Genomic DNA, 23,076 nt, shown 5'->3' on the forward strand with positions numbered 1-23,076 from the left:
GGCAGCCTCAGGTGCTGAGGATAGCTCGGTTGATTCGAGCATTGGTCCAAGATGGGTGTTGCTGTGTGTATCCTGGCCGGGGTGCTTGTGGGAGTCTGTTTCACTATTTCCCCTCCTCTCACTCAAAAAACAAACAAATAAACGATGTAGTTTTTTCCAGAAGTCCATCTGATTGATCTTCTTATTAAAGTCAACCAGCCTGGTCCACATGGTTCCTTTATACCCATTGTTTTTTTTTAAGTTTCTTAACATATCATTATATTTACTATTTATTGACTGTCTTGCTGATGAATCTGCCCTGGAAAACCTAGATTAGTGCCTGGCATTAGAGTTAATACTCTAACCTGCCAGTGGTGACAAACTGGATAGAACGTCGACCTGGGATGCTGAGGTCCCAAGTTTGAAACCTCAAGGTTGCCAGTTTGAGCACAGGCTAACCAACTTGAGTGCAGGGTCGCTGGCCTGAGCCCCCAGGTCAAGGCATGTATGAGAAAGCAATCAGTGAAAAACTGAAGTGTTGTAACCACAAGTTGATGCTTCTCTTCTCCCTTCCTGTCTCTCCTGATTAAAAATAAAAAAGTCAATACTCCACAGCTATTTGTTGAATGGGTGGTTTAGGTGGTTCATAGCATGGTATGCTGTTTCTGGTGTAAAAAAGTCTTGGGAGGCATGAGTTGAATTCTGGTTCTGTCACTTACCAGAGGTTCAACCTCACCGAACCTGTTTTCTCAACTGTAACACGGGTTTTTGATGAAGAGTAAATGAGAAAATGCACTAAATAAGCCCCAGCTACCATTCTCTCATTCTTTCCTGCCCACCCATTCAAATCTATTAAACGAGTCTCTCAAGCCAGTATGATCGCAATGAATGTTTCCATTTACTTTGGATTATATGTCATTATAAATATTAACAAATAAGACTTAAAAAGGATATCTTCGGGTAGGTCAGACGAAAGTACAAAAATTGTGTGTGGGGGCTGCAGTTTTAAGGACGATTTCTGCAGCCGTCACATGGTAGCAAAACAGTATTAAGCAGTGCACGAGTCTGCGTCGACGACAGCCAGAGTCCATGCATTGGGAGGTTTTCTCGGTTGGGAAGGAACAAAGATTGGACATGCACGGCCGGGCCAGGCGGCGCAGTTCCTCGCTCTCGCCACCAGAGGTCAGGAGGTTACCGCTTCAGGGTTGGAAGACGAGCCCGTCCGGGATTGGCTAGTGGTGGTGGGTGGGGCGGAGACCAGGAAGGGAGGCGGTGGTGGATAGAGCATCGGAAAGACGCCCTGGTTACTGACACCTACCTGACTTTGTAATCTCTTGCGTGTGTGTGTGTGTGTGTGTGTGAAAGTTCTCATCTTTGTGGGTCTGATGCCAATTTGGGGTCAAAGGCAGAACTTTGCGGCTTCTCGAAGAGCTTTTTCTTTAACAGAGATACAATCTGCAAGTGGTCTAGAACAATGCCAGGGTTCTGGTGAAGGTTCTGTCATTCACTCCCTGGGGGGCCCTCTTGCCCAAGTGCCTCATTCTCCACTTGGGCTGGCTGTGCAGAAGTCCTGCTTCCCAGCCTGTGGTCAGCTGGGACCATCTTTCAGGGCCAAGTGTACACTTGCACAGCCTGGGGCAGTAGAGGGCCCTGGATTGGGTGCTAGGAGTCCTGGGTTCTTGTCCCAGCTGGGCCTCTGTTTCCCTGTGTATCTAATAAGGAAGTTGTACCAGGTGGGCTCACAGCCTCTTCTAGCTTTGCCATTCAGCATTTCCATGTCTTCACAGAGAAGCTGTGAATCTCCTCTCTGAATGTGGCCCTCCAAAAGGCAAAGTTAAGAAGATGTCCAGAGTTCACCCAGACACAAGGGTGTGAAGATGCATTAAGACAGCTCATGTAAAACTCTTAACACACACAAAGCCTTCTTAACGATGGGAAAACCAAGGTTCCATGCCCAGCAAAGGTTGCCAGGTACTGTGTGGGGGCTGGAGTCCCGAGTTCCCTGCAAACTGGGAAAGGGCTGATGGGCACTTGGTGGGATTCACATCATCACCCCAGGCCTCAGATGGTGGTGTGCTTTGTGTTTGCAGCAGAGGGTCCCACCCCTGTGCCCCTGTGAGGCCTGCTGTTGGTGTGTGTGGGCAGCAGGCAGAAGAGAGCCCTAGGCAGGCTGCTAGCAATTCCTGTGTGTGTAAGTCCAGCACCCTACTTCCCCTGGAGTGTGGTGCGGAGCTCTGGGCAGGGTCCTGGAGCCTGGTCCACTCCAGCTGCAGTAAGGCTGCAAGCCCTTGGGCAGGTCACTTCCCTTCTTGGGTTCTGTTCCCCATCAGAGCAGTGATGGGTTAAACCCCCAAATTCCTTGGTTATATATTTGCTCATTCAGGATTCCTGAAGGCAGGAAAAGTCTGGGGCTTCAGACCTGGGCCCCAACCCTTCAACCCCTCTTTGGAGGCCCTGACTCAGGGTACAGACAGGCCTACCAGGCAGGGTGTCTCCCTCTTCGCTTTCCCAGAAACAAGGTCCTGGACTGCTGCCCAGTATTCCTGAGAAGGACATCAGTGGCTACCGTAGGGCCAGGGTGCATGGGCAATCACCTGAGGCCCTACACCCTATCCAATCCCAAACCAGAAGGCCTAAATTGGGGGGGTGGGCAGAGAAAGGGAAGAAGAGAGTGAGGACGAGAAGGAATTTTTCTTCTTTTCATGCAAGACAAGGGGCCCCTTTCTGTCCTGACTATAGCGGAACTGATGCTTCTGCTGGAAAGAATGAGAGGCGGGATCCCTCCTTCAGGTTCCTCAGGAGAAAGAGAATGAAGGTGAGCAGCCTGGGTCTGAGGACTGACCTTGACTCTGCACCACCATTAGTTTCATTACAGGGGCCCATCACTTCCCCCACAGCTGTGAGTGAGCCTCTGCACCACCATTAGTTTCATTACAGGGGCCCATCACTTCCCCCACAGCTGTGAGTGAGCCTCTGCACCACCATTAGTTTCATTACAGGGGCGCATCACTTCCCCCACAGCTGTGAGTGAGCCTCTGCACCACCATTAGTTTCATTACAGGGGCCCATCACTTCCCCCACAGCTGTGAGTGAGCCTCTGCACCACCATTAGTTTCATTACAGGGACCCATCACTTCCCCCACAGCTGTGAGTGAGCCTCTGCACCACCATTAGTTTCATTACAGGGGCCCATCACTTCCCCCACAGCTGTGAGTGAGCCTCTGCACCACCATTAGTTTCATTACAGGGGCCCATCACTTCCCCCACAGCTGTGAGTGAGCCTCTGCACCACCATTAGTTTCATTACAGGGGCCCATCACTTCCCCCACAGCTGTGAGTGAGCCTCTGCACCACCATTAGTTTCATTACAGGAGCCCATCACTTCCCCCACAGCTGTGAGTGAGCCTCTGCACCACCATTAGTTTCATTACAGGGGCCCATCACTTCCCCCACAGCTGTGAGTGAGCCTCTGCACCACCATTAGTTTCATTACAGGGGCCCATCACTTCCCCCACAGCTGTGAGTGAGCCTCTGCACCACCATTAGTTTCATTACAGGGGCCCATCACTTCCCCCACAGCTGTGAGTGAGCCTCTGCACCACCATTAGTTTCATTACAGGGACCCATCACTTCCCCCACAGCTGTGAGTGAGCCTCTGCACCACCATTAGTTTCATTACAGGGGCCCATCACTTCCCCCACAGCTGTGAGTGAGCCTCTGCACCACCATTAGTTTCATTACAGGGACCCATCACTTCCCCCACAGCTGTGAGTGAGCCTCTGCACCACCATTAGTTTCATTACAGGGGCCCATCACTTCCCCCACAGCTGTGAGTGAGACTCTGCACCACCATTAGTTTCATTACAGGGGCCCATCACTTCCCCCACAGCTGTGAGTGAGCCCACGCTGGCCTGACAGCCAGAGATGGGGAGGGAGCAGGGCTGGGTGCCTCACTCCCGGGCCCCATAACTGTCCTAACAAGCCCTGCCCCCAGAGAAATCCTGAGTCCTTCATAGTGCCCTTAGCCCAATCACTGTTCTCCCCCTCCAGGCCTTGGCAGAGTATTTCCACAGCCTGCACTGCCCTTCCCCTTTGTCTGCCTGGACACTCCACCACCCTTCCAGACCTCGCTGAAGAATGACCTCCTCTGGGAAGCCCTCCCTGCCCTTCCAGCAGAGTTAGCAGAATCCATAGGACTCAGGTGGGCCTGGATGGCTTTGACATTCCTCACTCACCATTGTAATGGTTTGTTTCTGGCTCCTTGACTAGATAGGGAACTCCCTGAGGGCACACCCTGGGTTTCATTCATCTTCTGGGGCTTGTGAAATCAATGAGTGAAGCATTTGCCAAGTGCTCATGTTCACTGGGAGTTTCTGAAAACTTCACTAGACTCCTGGCTCTCAGGTCAACTTTTTCCCACCTGCCCAGTAATTCCAGAGATGAATGGATGTGTAGTCAGAGTCCTGTTCCCAATCTCACCCCCCCACCCAATCCCTCTTCCTAATATCCCTCTCGAGTTCTCACTGGCTCCACCAAGGTGCCCCTGCACTCCTGTTCTCTTAGCCTGGATCCCCTGTGACTTACTGCTGACCTCTAGTAGGGTCCTCACTCGTGACGGCCCCAGCCCCAGCCCCAGGTTGGGTGCTAAGGCTGAGCTCCTCTCCTCCTACCTCTGGCCCTAACAGGCCCCAGGAGCTGAAAGCAGGCCCGGCCCTTTGCCCTTGTTGTCCCTCAGAGTGTCTGGGTCCTCTAGGCCTCTGAGCGGGTAGCTGCAGTGGTTCTGTGTCTGAGCAGGTGTCCTGGATCTCCCCCAAGGTGGGGGCAGAGGCCCTTGGTGGCAGCTGAGGAAGCCCAGGGCCAGGTCTGTGTTGGGCCCAGTGACAGGCAAGGGCAGGTGCAGCGGCAGGTGAGGGCCAGTCAGTCACTGAGCACGGCCCCAGGGAGCTCGTTGGTGAGCGTGTGCCAGCGTTCAATCCGCTTGTCCTTGTTCTTCAGACAGTCAAACCAATGCTTCAGGCGCTCGCCCTTGGCATTGATGCCCAGAACCACACCACCTTCAGGAGGGGAAGCAGGGTCAGCCAGGGGCCTTGCGGCAGGTGCTCCCACAGGCCCATCCCTCTGGAACTGGGGCCTGCCCACCCCCTCCCAGCTTCCATGCTTCAAGGCCAGACTCCTCACTTTGCCCGTGGGACTCTAAGGGCGGACCGTGGTTTTATACCATGCCACACACTTGCCTCCCCAGAGCAGGGCCTGGGGACTCTGCCCTTCCTCTCACCAGAACCAGAGCAGTGCTGGGGTAGACTGCAGTGGCACATGTTAGGGGCCAACGAAGGGGGACAAAAGAGCAAGAAAGGGCCAGGACAGCTTTGCTGTGCACAGCCACCAAGCCCACCAGGGATTCAGGGCCACAGGGCTCCGAGTCCAGCCCGAGGTGCTATCACCTCCTCTCCCTCCTGCTCTACAAGAGACTCCCATGTGACCCTACCGGCCTCTTTTCATCTCTGGGCCTTTGTCACATGGAGTCAGTCAGGCTGGATAATGTCTGCAACCCCTCACATGTGGGGACAGGTGGTCTATGGCCTGACTGAGGGCAACTATCTTTCACTGAAGTCAGGACTGGCATGTGGCCAAATGGCATTCTCGTCATGTCCCCTTACCAATGAAATCGTTGGATTTTCCAATGTCGTAATCCCAAACGGTGACCTCCAGGGTCTTCTTGGCCAGGTCCCCATGCTTAATCTCATAACAGAACTCCTGGTGGCCAGAAGGGGAGAGTCAGGGCTAATGTCACATGGCCAGGAGGGCTCTGAGGAATGGTGAGGGCATGAACTGAGGGAGGAGTGGGTGAATGAATGGGAGGGTGGTCAGTGCATGGAGGTGGACAATAGTGGATTCTCATCCATCTTGTCCAGGTATGCCTGAGAGTGTGGTTGGGGTCTCAGGGTCCCCTTCACTCCAACCCTCTGGCCCCTTGTTACTGAAGCCTCTCAAGATTCCCAAGAGCCTCCTTATTGCCAAATCAACTCACATTTGGCAGCCATGATGTGTTTGACTCCCTTGGGTCGGGCTCCGCTGACTACTCCCTTCTTTGGGGAACCCTTTCTCCCAGTGGCTTCCATGGTGCTCCACATCTGGTACACTCTCACTCTCTGGAAGTGTCTCCTCTGTTGCTCAGGCTCTGCCTGAGGTCCCTGTGCTTCTTGACTTCTCTTGCTCCTCGCCCTGATCCTGTCCCACCAGAGCTTCCCCATCTCCCTCATACCTCCCACTTCTGTTGCTGGGTTGCTCCACTTTCAACTTCACATCCATTGTGGCCATGAGCCCATCAGCTCCATCCTCTGAAGATCTTTCTCGGCTGCCCCCTCCCCTCTGTTTGCAGCACCTTGGCCTTGTTCAGCTTGGCCCTAGCCTCTCCCCTGCCACCCACAGCTAGGGGCTCTCCTGTCAGCCCCTCCCTGCCCTTCCTGCCCTCTAAGCTGTGACCCTTGAGAACCCTGTCCCCCCAGGGTCCCCTGTCCCAGGAGAGAGGGAGAGGGTTTCCTGTGCCTTGTACCTCATTGAATTCTGGGTTCAGGGTTTTCTTCTTTACTGCTGTCTTATGTTTGGATTTCTTGTCCACATCTGGCTTCAGGTATCTGGAATTATAACCGATGGATAGGCAAGCTGAGGGTGGGGAGAAGCCACAGGTACAGACAAAGCCCGCAGGCTTGGAAGAGCTTTGTGTCTGCCCCCCCCCCCCCAGTTCCCTTCATCCTTATCATCAGATTCCCCAGCACTACTTAGTGGCAATGTGGGTGGTCAGCTACCAAGAAAGAAGCAAGTGGTTCCTTTGTCACCTGGACTTCTGTTCACATACCCTTTCCTGGACTTAACCATACATCCCCCCATCCCTCCAGGAAAGATGATTTTCCTGGTTTCTGCAAGTCTAACTTTCACAAAGCTCTCCATTCTCAGCTGGCCTGTGGTGGCGCAGTGGATAAAACATTGACCTGAAATGCTGAGGTTGCCAGTTCAAAACCCTGGGCTTGCTTGGTCAAGGCACATACGAGAACAACTGAGTTGCTCCTCTCCCCTCCCCTCTCTCCTCTCTCTAAAATCAACAAATAAAATATTAAATAAAAGAAACAATGGAGATACAGAGCAACCAGAAAACAAAAGTTAAAATGGCTGTAGTAACTCCTCATATATCAGTATTCACCTTAAATGTAAATGAACTGAGCTCACCAATCAAAAGACAGAGGAGAGACATGGATTTAAAAACGAGACCCAACTATATGTTGCCTGCAGGAGGCTCAGCTCCAAAGACAAACAGAGGCTCAAAGCAAAGGGGGTGGAAGATGATACTCCCAGCAAATGCATCCAGAGAAATGTGGGTGTAGCAGTGCTTATATCAGACAAAATAGGTTTCAAGATAAAATAGTAACAAGAGACAAAAATGAATATTTTATAATGATAAAGGGGAAAATTCATCAAGAAGACATAACCCTTACCAATATATATGTACCTGACCTGGGAACACCAAAGTACATAAAGCAATCACAGACCTAAAGGGAGACACCAATCACACCCCACTTACAGCAACGAATAGCTCGTCCAGACAGAAAGGCAATAAATGCCACATTTGGCCAAATGGCTTAATTGGTACTTAAAGAACTTTGCATCCCAAAACAACAGAATACATAGTCTTAAGTGCACATGGAACATTGTCAAGCAAAGACCATATGTTGGGGGCACAACTCTAGTCTCACTAAATTTAAGAATGAAATTATACCAAGCATATTTTCCAACCACAATACTATGAATCTGAAAACTAATTACAGGAAGAAAGCTGGAAAAGCCACAAATATGTAGAGATTAAACAACACGACACTGAACAACTATTGGGTCAAAGAAGAAAGAAAAGAAGTGGTCAAAAGATACATAGAGATGAATGAAAATGAAAATACAACATATCAAAAAATTTGAAACCAAGCAAAAATGGTACTGGGAGAAGTTTATATGATCGCTTTATAAGTCTGCCTCAAGAAACAAAAAATCCCAAATAATCTGACATTATACCTTAAAGAACTAGGAAAAGAAAAACAAATGAAGCTTAAACTCAGTAGGAGGGAAATAACAAAAACAGCAGAAATAAATGAAATAGAAAACAAAGAGATAGAAATATCACTAAGGAGCCTGACCAGGCAGTGGCACAGTGGATAGATCATTGGACTGGGATGCAGAGAACGCAGGTTTGAAACTCCGAGGTTGCCGGCTTGAGCGCGGGCTCATCCCACTTGAGTGTGGGTTCACTAGCTTGAGTGCAGGGTCGCTAGCTTGAGTGTGGGATCATAGATATGAGCCTATGGTCACTGGCTGGAGCCGAAGGTTGTTGGCTTGAGTGAGGGGTCACTTGCTCTGCTGACCCCCTCCCATCCCAGTCAAGGCACATATGAGAAAGTGATCAATGAACAACTAAGGTGCCACAATGAAGAATTGATGCTTCTCATCTCTCTCCGTTCCTGCCTGTCTGTCCCTATCTGTCCCTCTCTCTATCTCTTTCTGTCTCTATCACACACACACACACAAATATATAATAAGAAGGACAATTCAAATAAGTAAAACCAGAAATCAAAGAGAAGTAACAATGGACACCACAGAAATACAAAGGATTATATGAGAATACTATGAAAGGGTATACACCACCAAATCTTAGAAGTATATAAACTTCCTAGACTTAATCACTAAGAAGTGGAAAATTTAAATAGGCTGGTCACTAGGAAGAGCATTGAAACAATAATCAAAAACAAAAGTCCCCCAAAACAAAAGTCCAGGATCAGATGGCTTCACTGGTCAATTCTACCAAATATTCAGAGAAAATTCAACACCAATCCTTTTTAACCTCTTCCAAAAACTGGAGGAAGAGGGAATGCTTTCCAACTTATTTCACACGGCCAACATTACCCTGATACCAAAACCAGGCAAAGACAGCAGACACACACACACAGAATTACAGGCCAATAACTCTGATGGACATAGATGCAAAAATCCTAAACAAAATATTAGCAAATCAAGTACAACAATATGTTAAAAATATCATGATCAAGTGGGGTTTATTCCAGGGGTGCAAGGATGGTCTAACATCTTCAAATTAATCAATTGATACACTACATTAACAAAAGAAAAGATAAAAATCGTATGATCATAGCCATAGCAGAAAAAACACATTTAACAAGCTATAACATCCACTTATGATAAAAAAATACTCATAAAAAAAGTACAGAAGGAGCATAATAAAGGCCATATATGACAAGCTCTCAGTTAACATATTCAATGGTAAAAAATTGAAGACTTTTCCTCTACTATCAGGAATGAGACAAGGATGCCCACTCTCACTACTGGTATTCAACATAGTATTGGAAGTCCTAGCCAGAGCAATCAGGCAAGAGAAAGAAATAAAAGGCATCCAAATTGAGAATAAGGAAGTAGAACTGTCACTATTTGTAGACAACATGATTCTATTTATTTACTTATTTATTTGTTTATTTATTTTTCAAGACAGAGAGAGTCAGAGAGAGGGATAGATAGGGACAGACAGACAGGAATGCAGAGAGATGAGAAGCATCAATCATCAGTTTTTCGTTGTGACACCTTAGTTATTCATCGATTGCTTTCTCATATGTGCCTTGACCGCGGGCCTTCAGCAGACCTAGTAACCCTTTGTTCAAGCCAGCAACCTTGGGTCCAAGCTGGTGAGCTTTTGCTCAAGCCAGATGAGACCACATTCAAGCTGGCGACCTCGGGGTTTCGAACCTGGGTCCTTCTGCATCCCAGTCTGACGCTCTATCTACTGCACCACCGCCTGGTCAGGCAACATGATTCTATTTAGTTTTTTTTTTTTCTTTTCATTTTTCTGAAGCTGGAAACAGGGAGAGACAGTCAGACAGACTCCCGCATGCGCCCGACCGGGATTCACCTGGCACGCCCACCAGGGTCGAGGCTCTGCCCACCAGGGGGCGATGCTCTGCCCATCCTGGGCGTCGCCATGTTGCGACCAGAGCCACTCTAGCACCTGGGGCAGAGGCCACAGAGCCATCCCCAGCGCCCGGGCCATCTTTGCTCCAATGGAGCCTTGGCTGCGGGAGGGGAAGAGAGAGACAGAGAGGAAAGCGCGGCGGAGGGGTGGAGAAGCAAATGGGCGCTTCTCCTGTGTGCCCTGGCCGGGAATCGAACCCGGGTCCTCCGCACGCTAGGCCGACGCTCAACCGCTGAGCCAACCGGCCAGGGCAACATGATTCTATTTAAAGGAAACCCTAAAGACTCTACCAAAAAAGAAATACTATTAGATATAATAAACAAATACTGTACACTTGAAGGATATAAGATCAATATACAAGCATCTGTTGCATCCTTACATACTATCAACAAAATATTATAAGAGAAATCAAGAAAACAATCTCATTTACAATTGCAACAGAAAAAATAAAATACCTAGGAACAAACGTTAAAAAGGAGATGAAGGGCCTGTATACTGAAAATTATAAGACACTATTCAAAGAAACTGAAGACATAAAGAAATGGAAAGATATTACATGTTCATGGATTGGAACAATTAACTTTTTTTTTCTTAAAATTCAGTGAGAAGAGGGGAGGCAGAGAGACAGACTCCTACATGCACCCCGACCAGAATCCACCCAGCAAGCCTACTAGGGGCGATGCTCTGTCCATCTGGGGTGTTGCTCTGTTGTTGCTCAGCAACCGAGTTTTTCTTAGCCCCTGAGGGGCAGGCCATAGAGTCATCCTCAGTACCTGAGGCCAGCTTGCTTTAATCGAGCCATGGCTTGGCTGTAGGTGGGAAAGAGAGAGAGAGAGAGAGAGAAAGAGAGAGAGAGAGAGGGAGGGAGAGAAGGAGGAGGGGTGAAGAAGCAGATGGTGGCTTCTCCTGTATGCCCTGGCCGGGAATTGAACCTGAAACATCCACATGCTGGGCTGATGCTCAACCACTGAGCCAACTGGCCAGGGCCAGAATTAACATGATTAAATTGGCCATATTACCTACTACAGATTTAATGCAATCCCTATCGAAACCCCAATGGCGCCCTGGCCGGTTGGCTCAGCGGTTGAGCGTCGGCCTAGCGTGCGGAGGACCCGGGTTCGATTCCCGGCCAGGGCACACAGGAGAAGCGCCCATTTGCTTCTCCACCCCTCCGCCGCGCCTTCCTCTCTGTCTCTCTCTTCCCCTCCCGCAGCCAAGGCTCCATTGGAGCAAAGATGGCCCGGGCGCTGGGGATGGCTCTGTGGCCTCTGCCCCAGGCGCTGGAGTGGCTCTGGTCGCAACATGGCGACGCCCAGGATGGGCAGAGCATCGCCCCCTGGTGGGCAGAGCGTCGCCCCTGGTGGGCGTGCTGGGTGGATCCCGGTCGGGCGCATGCGGGAGTCTGTCTGACTGTCTCTCCCTGTTTCCAGCTTCAGAAAAAATGCAAAAAAAAAACAAAAAAAAAACCAATGGCATTTTTCAAAGAAATAGAACAAAAAAATCTTCAAATTTGTATGGAACCACAAAAGACTGAATAGCTAAAGCAATCCTGAGAAAAAAGAATAAAGCTAGAGGAACCCTCACCCGACCTGTGGTGGCACAGGGGAGAAGTCAACCTGGAACGCTGAGGTTGCTGGTTCAAGACCCCCCCAACACTTGCCCCGTCAAGACACATATGAGAAGCAACTGTGAGTTGGTGTTTCCTATTCCTTCCGCCCCCCTGCCTTTCTCTCTTTCTCTCCTTTCTCTAAAATCAATAATTAAAAAAAAAAAGCCAGATACAGTAAATCACACTACCTGACTTCAAACTATTCTACAAACCTACAGTAATTAAAATAGTATAATATTGGCAGAAAAACAGATACACAGACCAATGGAACAGAATTGAGAGCCCAGAAATAAACCCACACACATATGGGCAATTAATTTTTGACAAAGTAGCCAAAAATATACAAAGGAAAGTCGCCTCAATAAATGGTGCTAGGTGCCATGGCCAGGTAACTCAGTTGGCTAGAGAACTGTCCTGATACATTAAGGTTCTGGGTTTGATCCCCAGTCAGGGCACATGTAAGAATCAACCAATGAGCCCTGGCTGATTAGCTCGGTTGGTTAGAGCATCGTCCTGAAGCACAGAGGTTGCCGGTTTGATCCCCAGTCAAGACATACAGGAGCAGATGTTCCTGTCTCTCTCTCTCCCTTCCTCTCTAAAATAAAAAAAATAAACATTTTTAAAAAGTCAACCAATTAATGAATGCATAAATAAGTGGAACAACAAATTGATGTCTCTCTCCCCACCTTTCCTCTTTCTCTAAAATCAATCAACAAATAACAAAAGGTGCTGGGAAAACGGAAAAACCATATGCAAAAGAACAAACTAGACTGGTATCTAATTTTGTGTATGGTTTTCTTTCTCTCTCTTTCTCTCTCCTTTCCCTCTCTCTAAAACCAATCAATCAATGAATCAATATAAAAAATAGGCAGAGGACCTGAAGAGACCCTTTTCCAAGGAAGACATACAGATAAATTTTTTTCTTTTCCAAGTGAGAGGAGGGGAGATACACAGACTCCCACATGCATCCTAGACCTGGATCTACCTGGCAACCCCCATCTAGGCCAATGAATGCTCTGCCCATCTGGGGCTATGCTTGCAATGAAGCTATTTTTATCACCTGAGTTGGAGGCTCCACAGAGCTATCCTCAGCTCCTGGGGCTAATGTGCTGAACCAATCAAGCCATGGCTGCAGGAGGGGAAGAGTGAAAGAAGGGGTGGGGGGAGAAGCAGATGATTGTTCCTCCTGTGTACCCTGACCAGGAATTGAACCTGGGACAGCCACATACCAGGCTGATGCTCTACCACTGGCCAGGGCCAACATACAGATAAATTTTTATGTTCAACATCACTAATCATCAGGAAAATGAAAATTGAAACAACAATGAGATACCTACCACCTCACATCCATCAGAATGGCTATTATCAGTAAGACAAAAAACATCTTGGGAAGGATGTAGAGAAAAGCGAACCCTTATACACTGCCGGTGGGAATGTAAATTTGTTGTCACTGTAGACAACAGTATAGAGGTTCCTCAAAAAGTTAAGAATAGAGCTACTAAATGCAATCTCTCTTCTGGGTATCTATCTGAAAAACTGAAAACATTTTTTCATAAAGATCTAACCTGACCTGTGGTGGTGTAGTGGGTAAAGCATCGAGCTGGAAGGCTGAGGTCGCTGGTTTGAAACCCTGAGGTTGCCTGGTCAAGGCACATACAGGAAGCAAATATGTGTTGATGTTGGCCGCTCCTCCCCCTTCTCTCTCTCTCTCTCCCTCTTCTCTCTCTAACATGAATAAAAAAATAAAAAAGGATCTATCAATATATATATCCCTATGTTCATTGCAGCATTATGTAAAGTAGCCAAGACATAGAAACAACCTAAATGTCCTTCAATGGATGATTGAATAAAGCAGATGATTGTGTGTGTGTGTGTATGTGTGTGTATGTAATGGAATACTACTGAGCCATAAAAATGAAAAATTGCCATTTGTGATAACATGGATGGCTGTTGAGAATATTATGCTAAGTAAAATAAGTCATATGAATAAGACAAGAATGGTATGATTTTAGTCAACGTGGGGTGCAAAACAATAAGCAACAAGTTAACAAAGTATACAGACTTCTAGACACAGCCAACAGAATGGTGGTTACCAGAGGTGGGCTGAGGGAAGGACAAGGAGGACGAACGGGGTTGAATACAAGGTGACGGGAGGAGACTAGACTTTGGGTGGAGAGCACGCAGTAAACAGATATATTATAAAGCTGTACACAAAACTTATATAATATTATTAATCAGTGTTACTCCCATAAATTTAATAACAAAAAATCCTTGCTAGTTTGAAAGGGAAAGTGGTATCTCATTGTTGCTCTCTTTTGCACTTCTTTTTTTGGTTGTGATATTTTTTTAACCTAAATAATACTGGTTCATTATAGAAACTTTACAAAATATGTAATGACAAAAGCTGGGGGTGGGGGAAAGAAATGAAGACATATGTCCACACAAAACACTGTCCTCTAGCAGCTTTATACAGCCACACAAAATTGAAACAAACTGCAGACACTTCAGCCCGTGAACGGGTCAGCAGCTTGTGATCCGACAGATGGTGGCTCAGCTAGAGGACCAAGAGACTAGCCACGCAAGCACGTGGCTGAATCTCCAGTGTACTGTGCCACACGAAAGAAGCTGGGTTCCAAAGCTGAAGCATTGCGTGACTGCCTTGATGCAAAGGTCTAAAAAGGCAAAACTATTGGGACAGAACACAAGTCAGTGTTGCCGAGGGTGGGGGAACTTTCTGGGGTGAGAGTTCTCTATTTTGAATATGGTGATGGGTAACGAGATAGAATATATCAATCAAACTTCAAAAGGGGAGAAACTCACTGTGTATAAAGTATACTTTGATAAACTTGATTTTTAAAACAAGTTGGGGCCCTGGCCGGTTGGCTCAGTGGTAGATCGTCGGCCTGGCGTGCGGAAGTCCCAGGTTCAATTTTCGGCCAGGGCACACAGAAGAGGCGCCCATCTGCTTCTCCACCCCTTCCCCTCTCCTTCCTCTCTGTCTCTCTCTTCCCCTTCCGCAGCTGAGGCTCCATTGGAGCAAAGATGGCCCGGGCGCTGGGGATGGCTCTGTGGCCTTTGCCTCAGGCGCTAGAGTGGCTCTGGTCGCAACAGAGCAACGCCCCAGATGGGCAGAGCATCGCCCCCTGGTGGGCATGCCGGTCGGGTGCATGCGGAAGTCTGTCTGACTGCCTCCCTGTGTCCAGCTTCAGAAAAATACAAAAAAAAGAAAAAGAAAACAGAAACAAAAACAAAAAAACAAGTTGGGGGTTTCCCTTAAACCTCCTACCCAGATATGGTGAATTTCTTCAGTTCCTTACAAGGTTTTCCATATGCTTGTTGGCCATTTTGCTGTTTAGTGGTATTTTGTTTTCTGACTTGTCCTTTGCCTGTTTGCTTTGTTGTTTTTTTCTTTTTCTTTTTCCAAGTGAGAGGAGGGGAGATAGAGAGACAGACTCCGACATGCACCCCGACTGGAATCCACCTGGCAACCCCTGTCTGGGCCAATGCTCTGCCCATCTGAGGTCATGCTCACAATCAAGCTATTTTTAGTGCCTGAGATGGAGGCTCCACAGAGCTATCCTCAGCTCCTGGGGTTGATGCGCTTGAACCAATCAAGTCACAGCTGAAGGAGCGGAAGAGAGAAAGAGCGAAAGGGAAAGTGGAAGGATGGAGAAGCAGATGGTCACTTCTCCTGTGTGCCCTGACCAGGAATCAAACCTGGGACATCCACATGCCGGGCTGATGCTCTACCACTGAGCCAACTGGCCAGGTTTTCTTTGGGTGTGAAGAGAAAGGACAGGGGATCCCCAAACAGTGGGAGGGTCCCCCATCCCTGCCTTTGGAAGCCCCTTGAAGGAAAGCTGTTCCAGGAGCCCCACGTTCTCAATACTGCATGGCCAGTGTCCTTCCACCTAGTGACCCTTCACCAGGCTCCCGGGTCCCCACGGCAGCCGCCAGCCTCAGAGCCTCCAGCTGCAAACACTTCTTTCTCCTAGGGGCTGTCGTCTGTCCTGCCTCCTGGCCAGCCTTTGTCCTGTGCCTGGAGCACCCTCCTGCCTCACCTCACCACTCCGGTAAGCTCTTACACGGCAAGCTGTGTAGGCCGGAGCGAGTCCTGGCGAAGTCTCCAAGGCCTGCCCAGTGGTCTCTCCCTCCCTGGCTGGCAGGGACTCCTGCAGCAGGACTCAGGCAGTGTCCCCAGCAATGTCACGTCTGGTCCCTTCAGCACAGTGACTACTGCTTAGGAGAATCCAGAAGGCCAGAGAAGGAAGGAACTGCCCGGGTGGCCCAGCTAGTTGGAACTTTCTCAGTGCCGCAGGTGTAACACAGAGACAGTAACAGAAGGAACTGCGTTGGGGCCACTGAGAGGGTTCAATGAGACCTGGCACAGCCCCTGACACACAGTAATTACATGCCAGCACCCTTGGGCTTCAAGCCAGTGGCCATGGGGTCATGTCTACAGTCTCATACTCAAGCCAGTGACCTTGCGCTCAAGCTGGCGAGCCTCTGCTCAAGCCGGAGACCTTGGGGTTTTGAACCTGGGTCTTCAGCATCCCAGGCCGACGCTCTATCCACTGCGCCACTACTGGTCAGGCTGGGGTGAGGTTTATAAAAACAAGGGTGCTACCTGACCAGGCAGTGGTGCATTGGAAAGAGCATTGACCTGGCACACTGAAGACCCAGGTTGGAAACCCCGAGGTCACCAGCTTGAGCGCAGGGTCACTGGCTTGAGTGTGAAATCATAGACATGACCACATGGTTACGGGCTTGAGCCCAAAGGTCACTGGTTTCAGCAATGGGTCACTGGCTCACCTGGAGCCCCCCAGTCAAGGCTCATATGAAAGAGCAATCAGTGAATAACTAAAGTGCCAAAGCAACGAGTTGATGCTTCTCATCTCTCTCCCTTCCTGTCTGTCTGTCCCTTTCTCTCTCTTTCTCACTAAACAAAGCAAGAAAGAAAATGCAACAAGGGTGCCGACGAAAGGCCTTGCCAGCCAGCTTTGCCCCGCGCGCCTATTCCTGGCACTTCCCTAGGAGACGTCTCAGGCCCAGTGGACATGCCCTGCCAGGGTCACCTCTGCCTGGCTGTGGGAGTTGCCTGGACTATCTTTTGTGCCAGGTGAGACCCTACTTCTGGATGACCCAGCACAGGACCCTGGAGTTCCTGTCCACCTGGCAAGTAGCCACTGAGCCGGGCTGAAATGCACCATTCTGGCGTCAGACTGCGTTTCCTGCCAGAAGAGAATGCTAGCAACACAGGTACAGGTGGCGGCACCGCGCTCCTCTTTCCAGTCCCAGCCCCTCTGTCCTCCTTGGACCACCACCTGTGAGACACTCTGCAGGGTTCAAGAAACGGCCAGAAACACTATCACACTGTGTGTGTACTGTTCTGCAGTCTGCGTTTGGGCTGAACATGTTTCGTGTAGCTATGTTCATCCAGCCTTCATTTATTCATTTGAATGGCACAGTACTCCATTCTATGCATGGGCTATGTTTTATCAATCTAGTCCTCTGCTGATGGATGCTTGGCCATTTCCAGGTTATCACTGTAACAAGCAGCGCTGCAATAAACAGCTTTCCACCCACGTGCAGGTCTCTCGGATGTGAAGAAGGGAAATCTGCTGCGCAGGGCGCACAGTTTCCTCTTTTACTGGATAGTGCTGACTTTCCAGCCGGTTAGCAAGTCTCCTGTCTTCTGACCTGGAGTTACAGCACCCCTCTCCCAGTGGTCTCTAATCCACTGGAAATCATTGTTTTGCTAACAGATGACCTGGGGGCCCAATTCACTTTTTGTTGTTGTTTGTTTTAGCCCCTGCCCCATTTGCAGGAACCTCTTTCCCCAAAGGTCCTGGTCAGCTTCCCGTTACACCTGGGTGCTGCTCCCAGAGCCTAGTGGCGCTGGATTAAAAAATAATAATAACAGCTTTACTGAGCTAGAATTCACAGGCTGTACAAGATACCCCTTTAGTTTTGTTTTTTTGTTTTTTACAGAGACAGAGAGAGAGTCAGAGAGAGGGATAGACAGGGACAGACAGACAGGAACAGAGAGTTGAGAAGCATCAATCGTTAGTTTTTTGTTGCGCATTGCAACACCTTAGTTGTTCATTGATTGCTTTCTCATATGTGCCTTGACCGTGGGCCTTCAGCAGACCGAGTAACCCCTTGCTTGAGGCAGCGACCCTGGGTCCATGCTGGTGAGCTTTTTACTCAAACCAGATGAGCCCATGCTCAAGCTGGCGACCTCGGGGTCTCGAACCTGGGTCCTCGGCATCCCAGTTCGACGCTTTATCCACTGTGCCCCTTCCTGGTCAGGCTACCCTTTTAAAATATACAATTCAATGGTTTGATCACTCCAGAAAGAAATCCAGAGTTCATGAGCAATTTCCCCCAATGCCCCCCCACCCCCCAGCCATTAATCTGCTTTCTGTCTCTATGGATTTGCCTATCTGGACAGGTCATATAAATGAAACCAGACAAGGTGTGGCCCTCTGTGACTGGTTTCTTTCACTTAGCATAATATTTTTAAGGTCCATACAGTATTTTACTTCCTTTTATGGACAAATAATATTCTACTGTGTGAATGGAGCGCATTTTGTTTACTCATCGACTGATGGACATTTAGGTTGTTTCCACCTCCAGTCTGTTGTGAATGATGCTGCTATGAACATTCATGTACGTGTTTTGTGGGGACATGTGTTTTCAGTCCTCTTGGGTATACACCTAGGAGTGGAACTGCTGGGTCATATGGTAACTTTATGCTTAACCTTTTTTTTTGTTTTGTTTTAGCAAGGAAGAGAGAAAGACAGGAAGGGAGAGAGATGAGAAACATCAACTCATAGTTGCAGCACTTTAGTTGTTCACTGGCTGTTTCTCACACGTGCCTTGACTGGGGGCCTCCAGCTGAGCCAGTGACCCCACGCTCAAGCTGGTGAGGTTGTGCTCAAGCCAGATGAGCCCTCACTCAAACCAGTGACCTCAGAGCCTTGAACTGGATCTTCAGCATCCTAGGTCGAGGCTCTATCCTCTGTGCCACCACCTGGTCAGGCTCCATGCTTAACCTTTTGAGTACCAGACTGTTTTCCAAAGTATCTGCACAATTTTTGTCATCTGATTTAAAACCTGACAGAAATATGACAGTGACCAGTGGGAATTGTGGCCCCAGAGTTATGCCATGTGGTGACTGGCCCAGGACTCTCTGTGGTGTCAAGACATCCTGTGGCCTCTGTCACCTGGCACTCCTCACTGTCCCTGAGGCCAGACCCATCTCAATTCCTGTTCCTTCGACTGAAGAGGAGCGCCTCCTTTCTGCTGAGCCAAAGTCCTCCCCAAGTCCCACCCTTCAAGAGAGTCTCACTGGGAATGCAGACTAATATCCGTCTTTTGTTTGTGGAGGGCCCAAATCAATGATGGCAGTCACCGTGACACCTGCTTCGTCCTACCTGAAGGGCCACCAGCTCCTCCTGCCTCTCAGGGCTAGAATCACAGACTAGCTGGGCACAGGCTCACAACTCAGGGGCCCAGGCCACTCCCGAGCATGACCACGAGCCCCTGCTGGTAGGCCTGGGTGGACCCTCATCTGCACCTGTGGCGCCAGCACAGGGCTGGGCACATGTGGGCAGCACTAATTTCTGGTGGAGTTCCTTCCCCGGATCCCCCAGCTTCTTGGCATAGGCTGCCCCTTCCTGCCTGCTCCTGCAATCTGCTTGTGGCCCCTCCTGGGCTGTGGTCCTGGGAAGGCCTGAATGGGGCATCAGGAGATAACTAGTCTCTATCTGCATGACCCTGGGAAGCCGCTCAACTTCTACAGGCCTCAGTTTACTCATCTGTGAAATGGGGCTGGCCAGACTCAACCTATGGAGCTGCCAAAGGAACACAGAAGAGAATTCAGCCTGTGGGCACCACGCCCACTGTGATGTGGGAGCTCCCATGTGCTGGCCACATAAACTACTGATCTTGCCACATGGACCTGCTGTCCCCTGAGGAAATGCAAGACGCAGGTGGCTGACTGGCTGTACACTCACGTTTTCACGTAGGGATCCGAGTAGCCATTGGCGTCCATGGCGGCCAGGTGTGCACAGCGCACGATGCCGACCAGCAAGCCCTGCTTCTGCGAGCTGTACTTGAGGGAGATGAGAATGCGGCCCCGCTCCTCCAGGGACTTGTCTTCCGTCTTGTCCACCTGTGGGGCGGGCAGTCACTGGGCTGTCCTCACCTGCTCCCGTCCTCTCCCTCAGCCACAGGCCACCATGGCTGGCTTCCCAACCCCAGCCAGCCCAACTCACCTCCACTCCTCCCCCTCTTGAGATCACCTGTTTCCACATTCCAGCTGCAGCTCGTGTGAACCCCTCTCCTTTACCCTCTGTCCACCCAGACACGCCCAGCTGGAGCCCCATGACCTCCAAGGGTCTCCCGACCAGGCTCCTCTCACACAAAGTCTCAGCCATGTCCCTTTGTCCACGTGTATAATCTGCCTATTCCTAAAGCGATGCCCCACAGGGGCCCTCGTAGGCAGGGGCCGTGCCTAGGCCTCCTTGGAGATGGGGCTCCAGTGAAGTGAAGAAGGACCACCTTCCTCAAGTCCCACGCCCGGGGCCGACAGGCTCACTGACCCAGCGTTCACCGTGAGCTCAGAGGCAGCCTCAGCATCTTTCTCAACACAGCGCTCAGGCAGCCTAGGGGTGGGGACCAGACTAGGTGTGTACGAGTTACCTGTCTGCCACTCAGGCCTAGGGCCTCACTAAACCATGGCTCTTCTGCTAGTTTGATGTATGAAAACAAAACAATATAAATGACGTGCACCTTCTTAGCTGTCTTTTCAGGGGTGTATGTACTTTGGGTCATTTAATATGAAGACCATTAAACTGGGTATTGTTCAGTATTTACTGAGAACAAGTAAGTTCTCAGATTATGTAAAATCTAAAATGTAGCATCAGAATGTGTCTTTACTTCAAGAGCAGTCGATTCCAAACTGCACTCCTGTGGTGACCCTGTGGCCCTGACGCCGGACTGACGAGCTCCCAGCAAATTCAGGCAAAACTCAGCGGAACCCCAATCACGTCCCGTGTACAGGCGCGCACACTTTCACCCATCCATGTGCACACGCATCCTCGCACACGCATTCCACACACTCAAATGCGCCCACACTTGTACACTTGTTCACATGTGGATACATACACATATGTATACACAGTGCTCTCACACTCACATGCACACACACACACATGCTCACGCCCCCACACAGTTATTTATACCAGGAATCAAATCCCAGGAGCACAAGTGTGGTAGGAGTTGGCGCTGCCTTTTACAAGTGACAGAGATCATTTGGAAAAACTGGGTTACCTGTGGTTAGTGACTAATAATAAAAAAGGTCATATCCTTCACACAAATGTCTGTGAGTGGGAGAGAACATGACAAGGAAATAAAATTTGATCAAGTTATGAAACAGCTGGACGCTGGTGGGGAGCTCTGCCTCAGGTTGACTTGTTCCCAGGGTGTGACCCAGCCCAGGGCCCCGGGCCCACCAGGGGTGGGCACATCAGGCACAGTCACTGAACTCTGTCCTCTGTGGCTTTCTCCTCACCCAGGCCTTTGGGGGGCTTGTCCCGGGAAGGGGACTGTACCCTGTACACAGGGCTGTCAGAGGGTCCTAGTTTCTCAGGACCCTGGTTTCTCCTGGCCAAACCCCCCCAGCCCCTCTGAACTGGGGGAAGGTGAGGCTCCATAGAGAGAGGCAGGGCAGAGAGACAAATGGACCAAGGCTGGGAGGGCTCAGCTGCTGCACATGGCCCGGGGGCAAAATCAGTTCCAACATCATTTTCAAACAATTGCAATTTCTAGGAAAGAATTATTTTCTGTCTCCTCTGGGTATCTCGCAGGCACCTCACGCCTAACACGTTCCAGTTGAGTTCCCATGTCCCCAGCCACTCCTCCCAAGGTCCTGTGCATCACAGTTAATGACCCTTATCCTTCCCGGGGCTTGGGCCCCCATGCCCAGGCATGCAGATCCGCCAGCACACTCCTCCAGGCCCCGGCACCTCTCCCCTCCCCTCCCCTGCCGCCCCTGCCCAGGCCTGGGTCACACTCATCTCCTCACTGCGCTTCCCACTCTCACCCTCCTCTCTTCTCCCACTCTGAGCCCAGAGAGTGTGTTAAAATGTAGTCAGATGCCCAACCCTGCCTAGGACCCTCCCATAGCCCATCTTGCTCAGGCTGAAGGCCTGAGTCCTCCCCAGCTCCCTACCCCCCAACCTCTGCTCTCAACTCATAGGACACCCTCCCCTCCTTTTCTCTGCTCTACCCAGTGGGCTTCTTGCTAGGCCTCCTACAGGCTGGGCACTTCTCATACAGGGCTTTGCACCTGCTGTGCTCTCTGCCTGGAACATTCCAGCCAGCTGGGAGCCCTCCCCTGAGCACACATCTAACCCCTCCACACCCCTCATGCTTTCCTTCTTGGCCTGATCATTGTCTAACATGATCTAAATGGGTGACATGTCGTTTTTGGGTCTGTCTCCTGCTCAAGTTCTATGGAGGGCAGGCAGTTTCGTCCCTCTCTCCAGTACCTGCGATGATGCCAGGCACATAGTAGGTGCTTAGTAAATGCTGCTGGCTAGCCTGAGCTCATGGCTAGGAGGGACCCGGGTAACCTGCAGAAGAACACTGCGGCCCACTCACCGGCAGCTGCTTCTCCAGGCAGATGCTGAAAGTCTTGGTGTGGTTGGGTTTCAGCTTTTTCAGGGGCACGCGCGTCTCCCCGATGAACTCATTGTGGCGGAATTTGTCCTCATCACACACGGAGATCCTGTGGGGCAAGGGCACGCCAGGGCCAGCTCTTCAGACATGCCAGGTGCTCCTACTTTGCTTCCAAAGTCAGTGGGGATTTGCAAGCAAGGGCTGGGGAGTGCATAAGGACGGGGGCAGGTGTGGGCGGGGAGGGAGCCTACGGCCCGGGGCCCTCACCCACCGCAGGGTCTTTCGAATCATGTCTTCATCTGTGATCCCATAGTAAGTGAGGGTCTCGTTCCACGTGGGGTTCAGAGTGTTTCGGAGAGTTTTTGTTCTGAGCTTATTTGCCTGGAGAGAGCAAAAACGACCCTCTGAGCATGAAGGAGTCCAGTGGGCAGCATTCGGTCCCTGAAGACAACCATGCCCTCATCCCCCTGAAGTGTGAATGTGTTCTTACATGGCAAAGGGGAAGTAAGGTTGTTAAGCAGCTGACTTTAGAGATTTCCTTTATTGATTTTAGGGAGAGGAGAGAAAGAAGGGGGAGAGTGGGAAGCATCAACTTGTAGTTGCTTCTTGTATGTGCCCTTGATGAGAGTTTCAGACCAGTGACCACAGCATTCCAGATGCCACCACAGGTCAGTCCTAATCAGCTGACTTTAAAATAGAGAGCTTATCACCTGACTTGTGGTGGAATAGTGAATAGAGCGTCGGCCTGGGATGCTGAGGTCCCAGGTTCGAAACCCTGAGGTCA

The 23,076-nt window shown here is 50.0% G+C and overlaps 1 protein-coding gene across 2 annotated transcripts in view; it reads right to left on the reverse strand.

The window, feature by feature from the left end:
* Nucleotides 1-855: 855 nt before the first annotated feature.
* DOC2B (double C2 domain beta) overlaps nt 856-23,076 on the reverse strand; it is a 35,392-nt gene continuing 13,171 nt past the window's right edge. For both annotated transcript variants that reach the window (XM_066263105.1, XM_066263107.1), the window contains 6 exons: nt 22,564-22,673; nt 22,275-22,401; nt 19,625-19,782; nt 6,533-6,614; nt 5,637-5,733; nt 856-5,033 (listed from right to left, as the gene is read on the reverse strand). In XM_066263105.1, coding sequence (XP_066119202.1) covers nt 4,897-5,033; nt 5,637-5,733; nt 6,533-6,614; nt 19,625-19,782; nt 22,275-22,401; nt 22,564-22,673 — 711 coding nt within the window. In that variant the 3' untranslated portion in view covers nt 856-4,896. The remainder of the gene's footprint in view (nt 5,034-5,636; nt 5,734-6,532; nt 6,615-19,624; nt 19,783-22,274; nt 22,402-22,563; nt 22,674-23,076) is intronic.

This window comes from Saccopteryx bilineata, chromosome 2 (genome assembly GCF_036850765.1).
Source record: "Saccopteryx bilineata isolate mSacBil1 chromosome 2, mSacBil1_pri_phased_curated, whole genome shotgun sequence".
Classification (NCBI taxonomy): Eukaryota; Metazoa; Chordata; class Mammalia; order Chiroptera; family Emballonuridae; genus Saccopteryx; species Saccopteryx bilineata.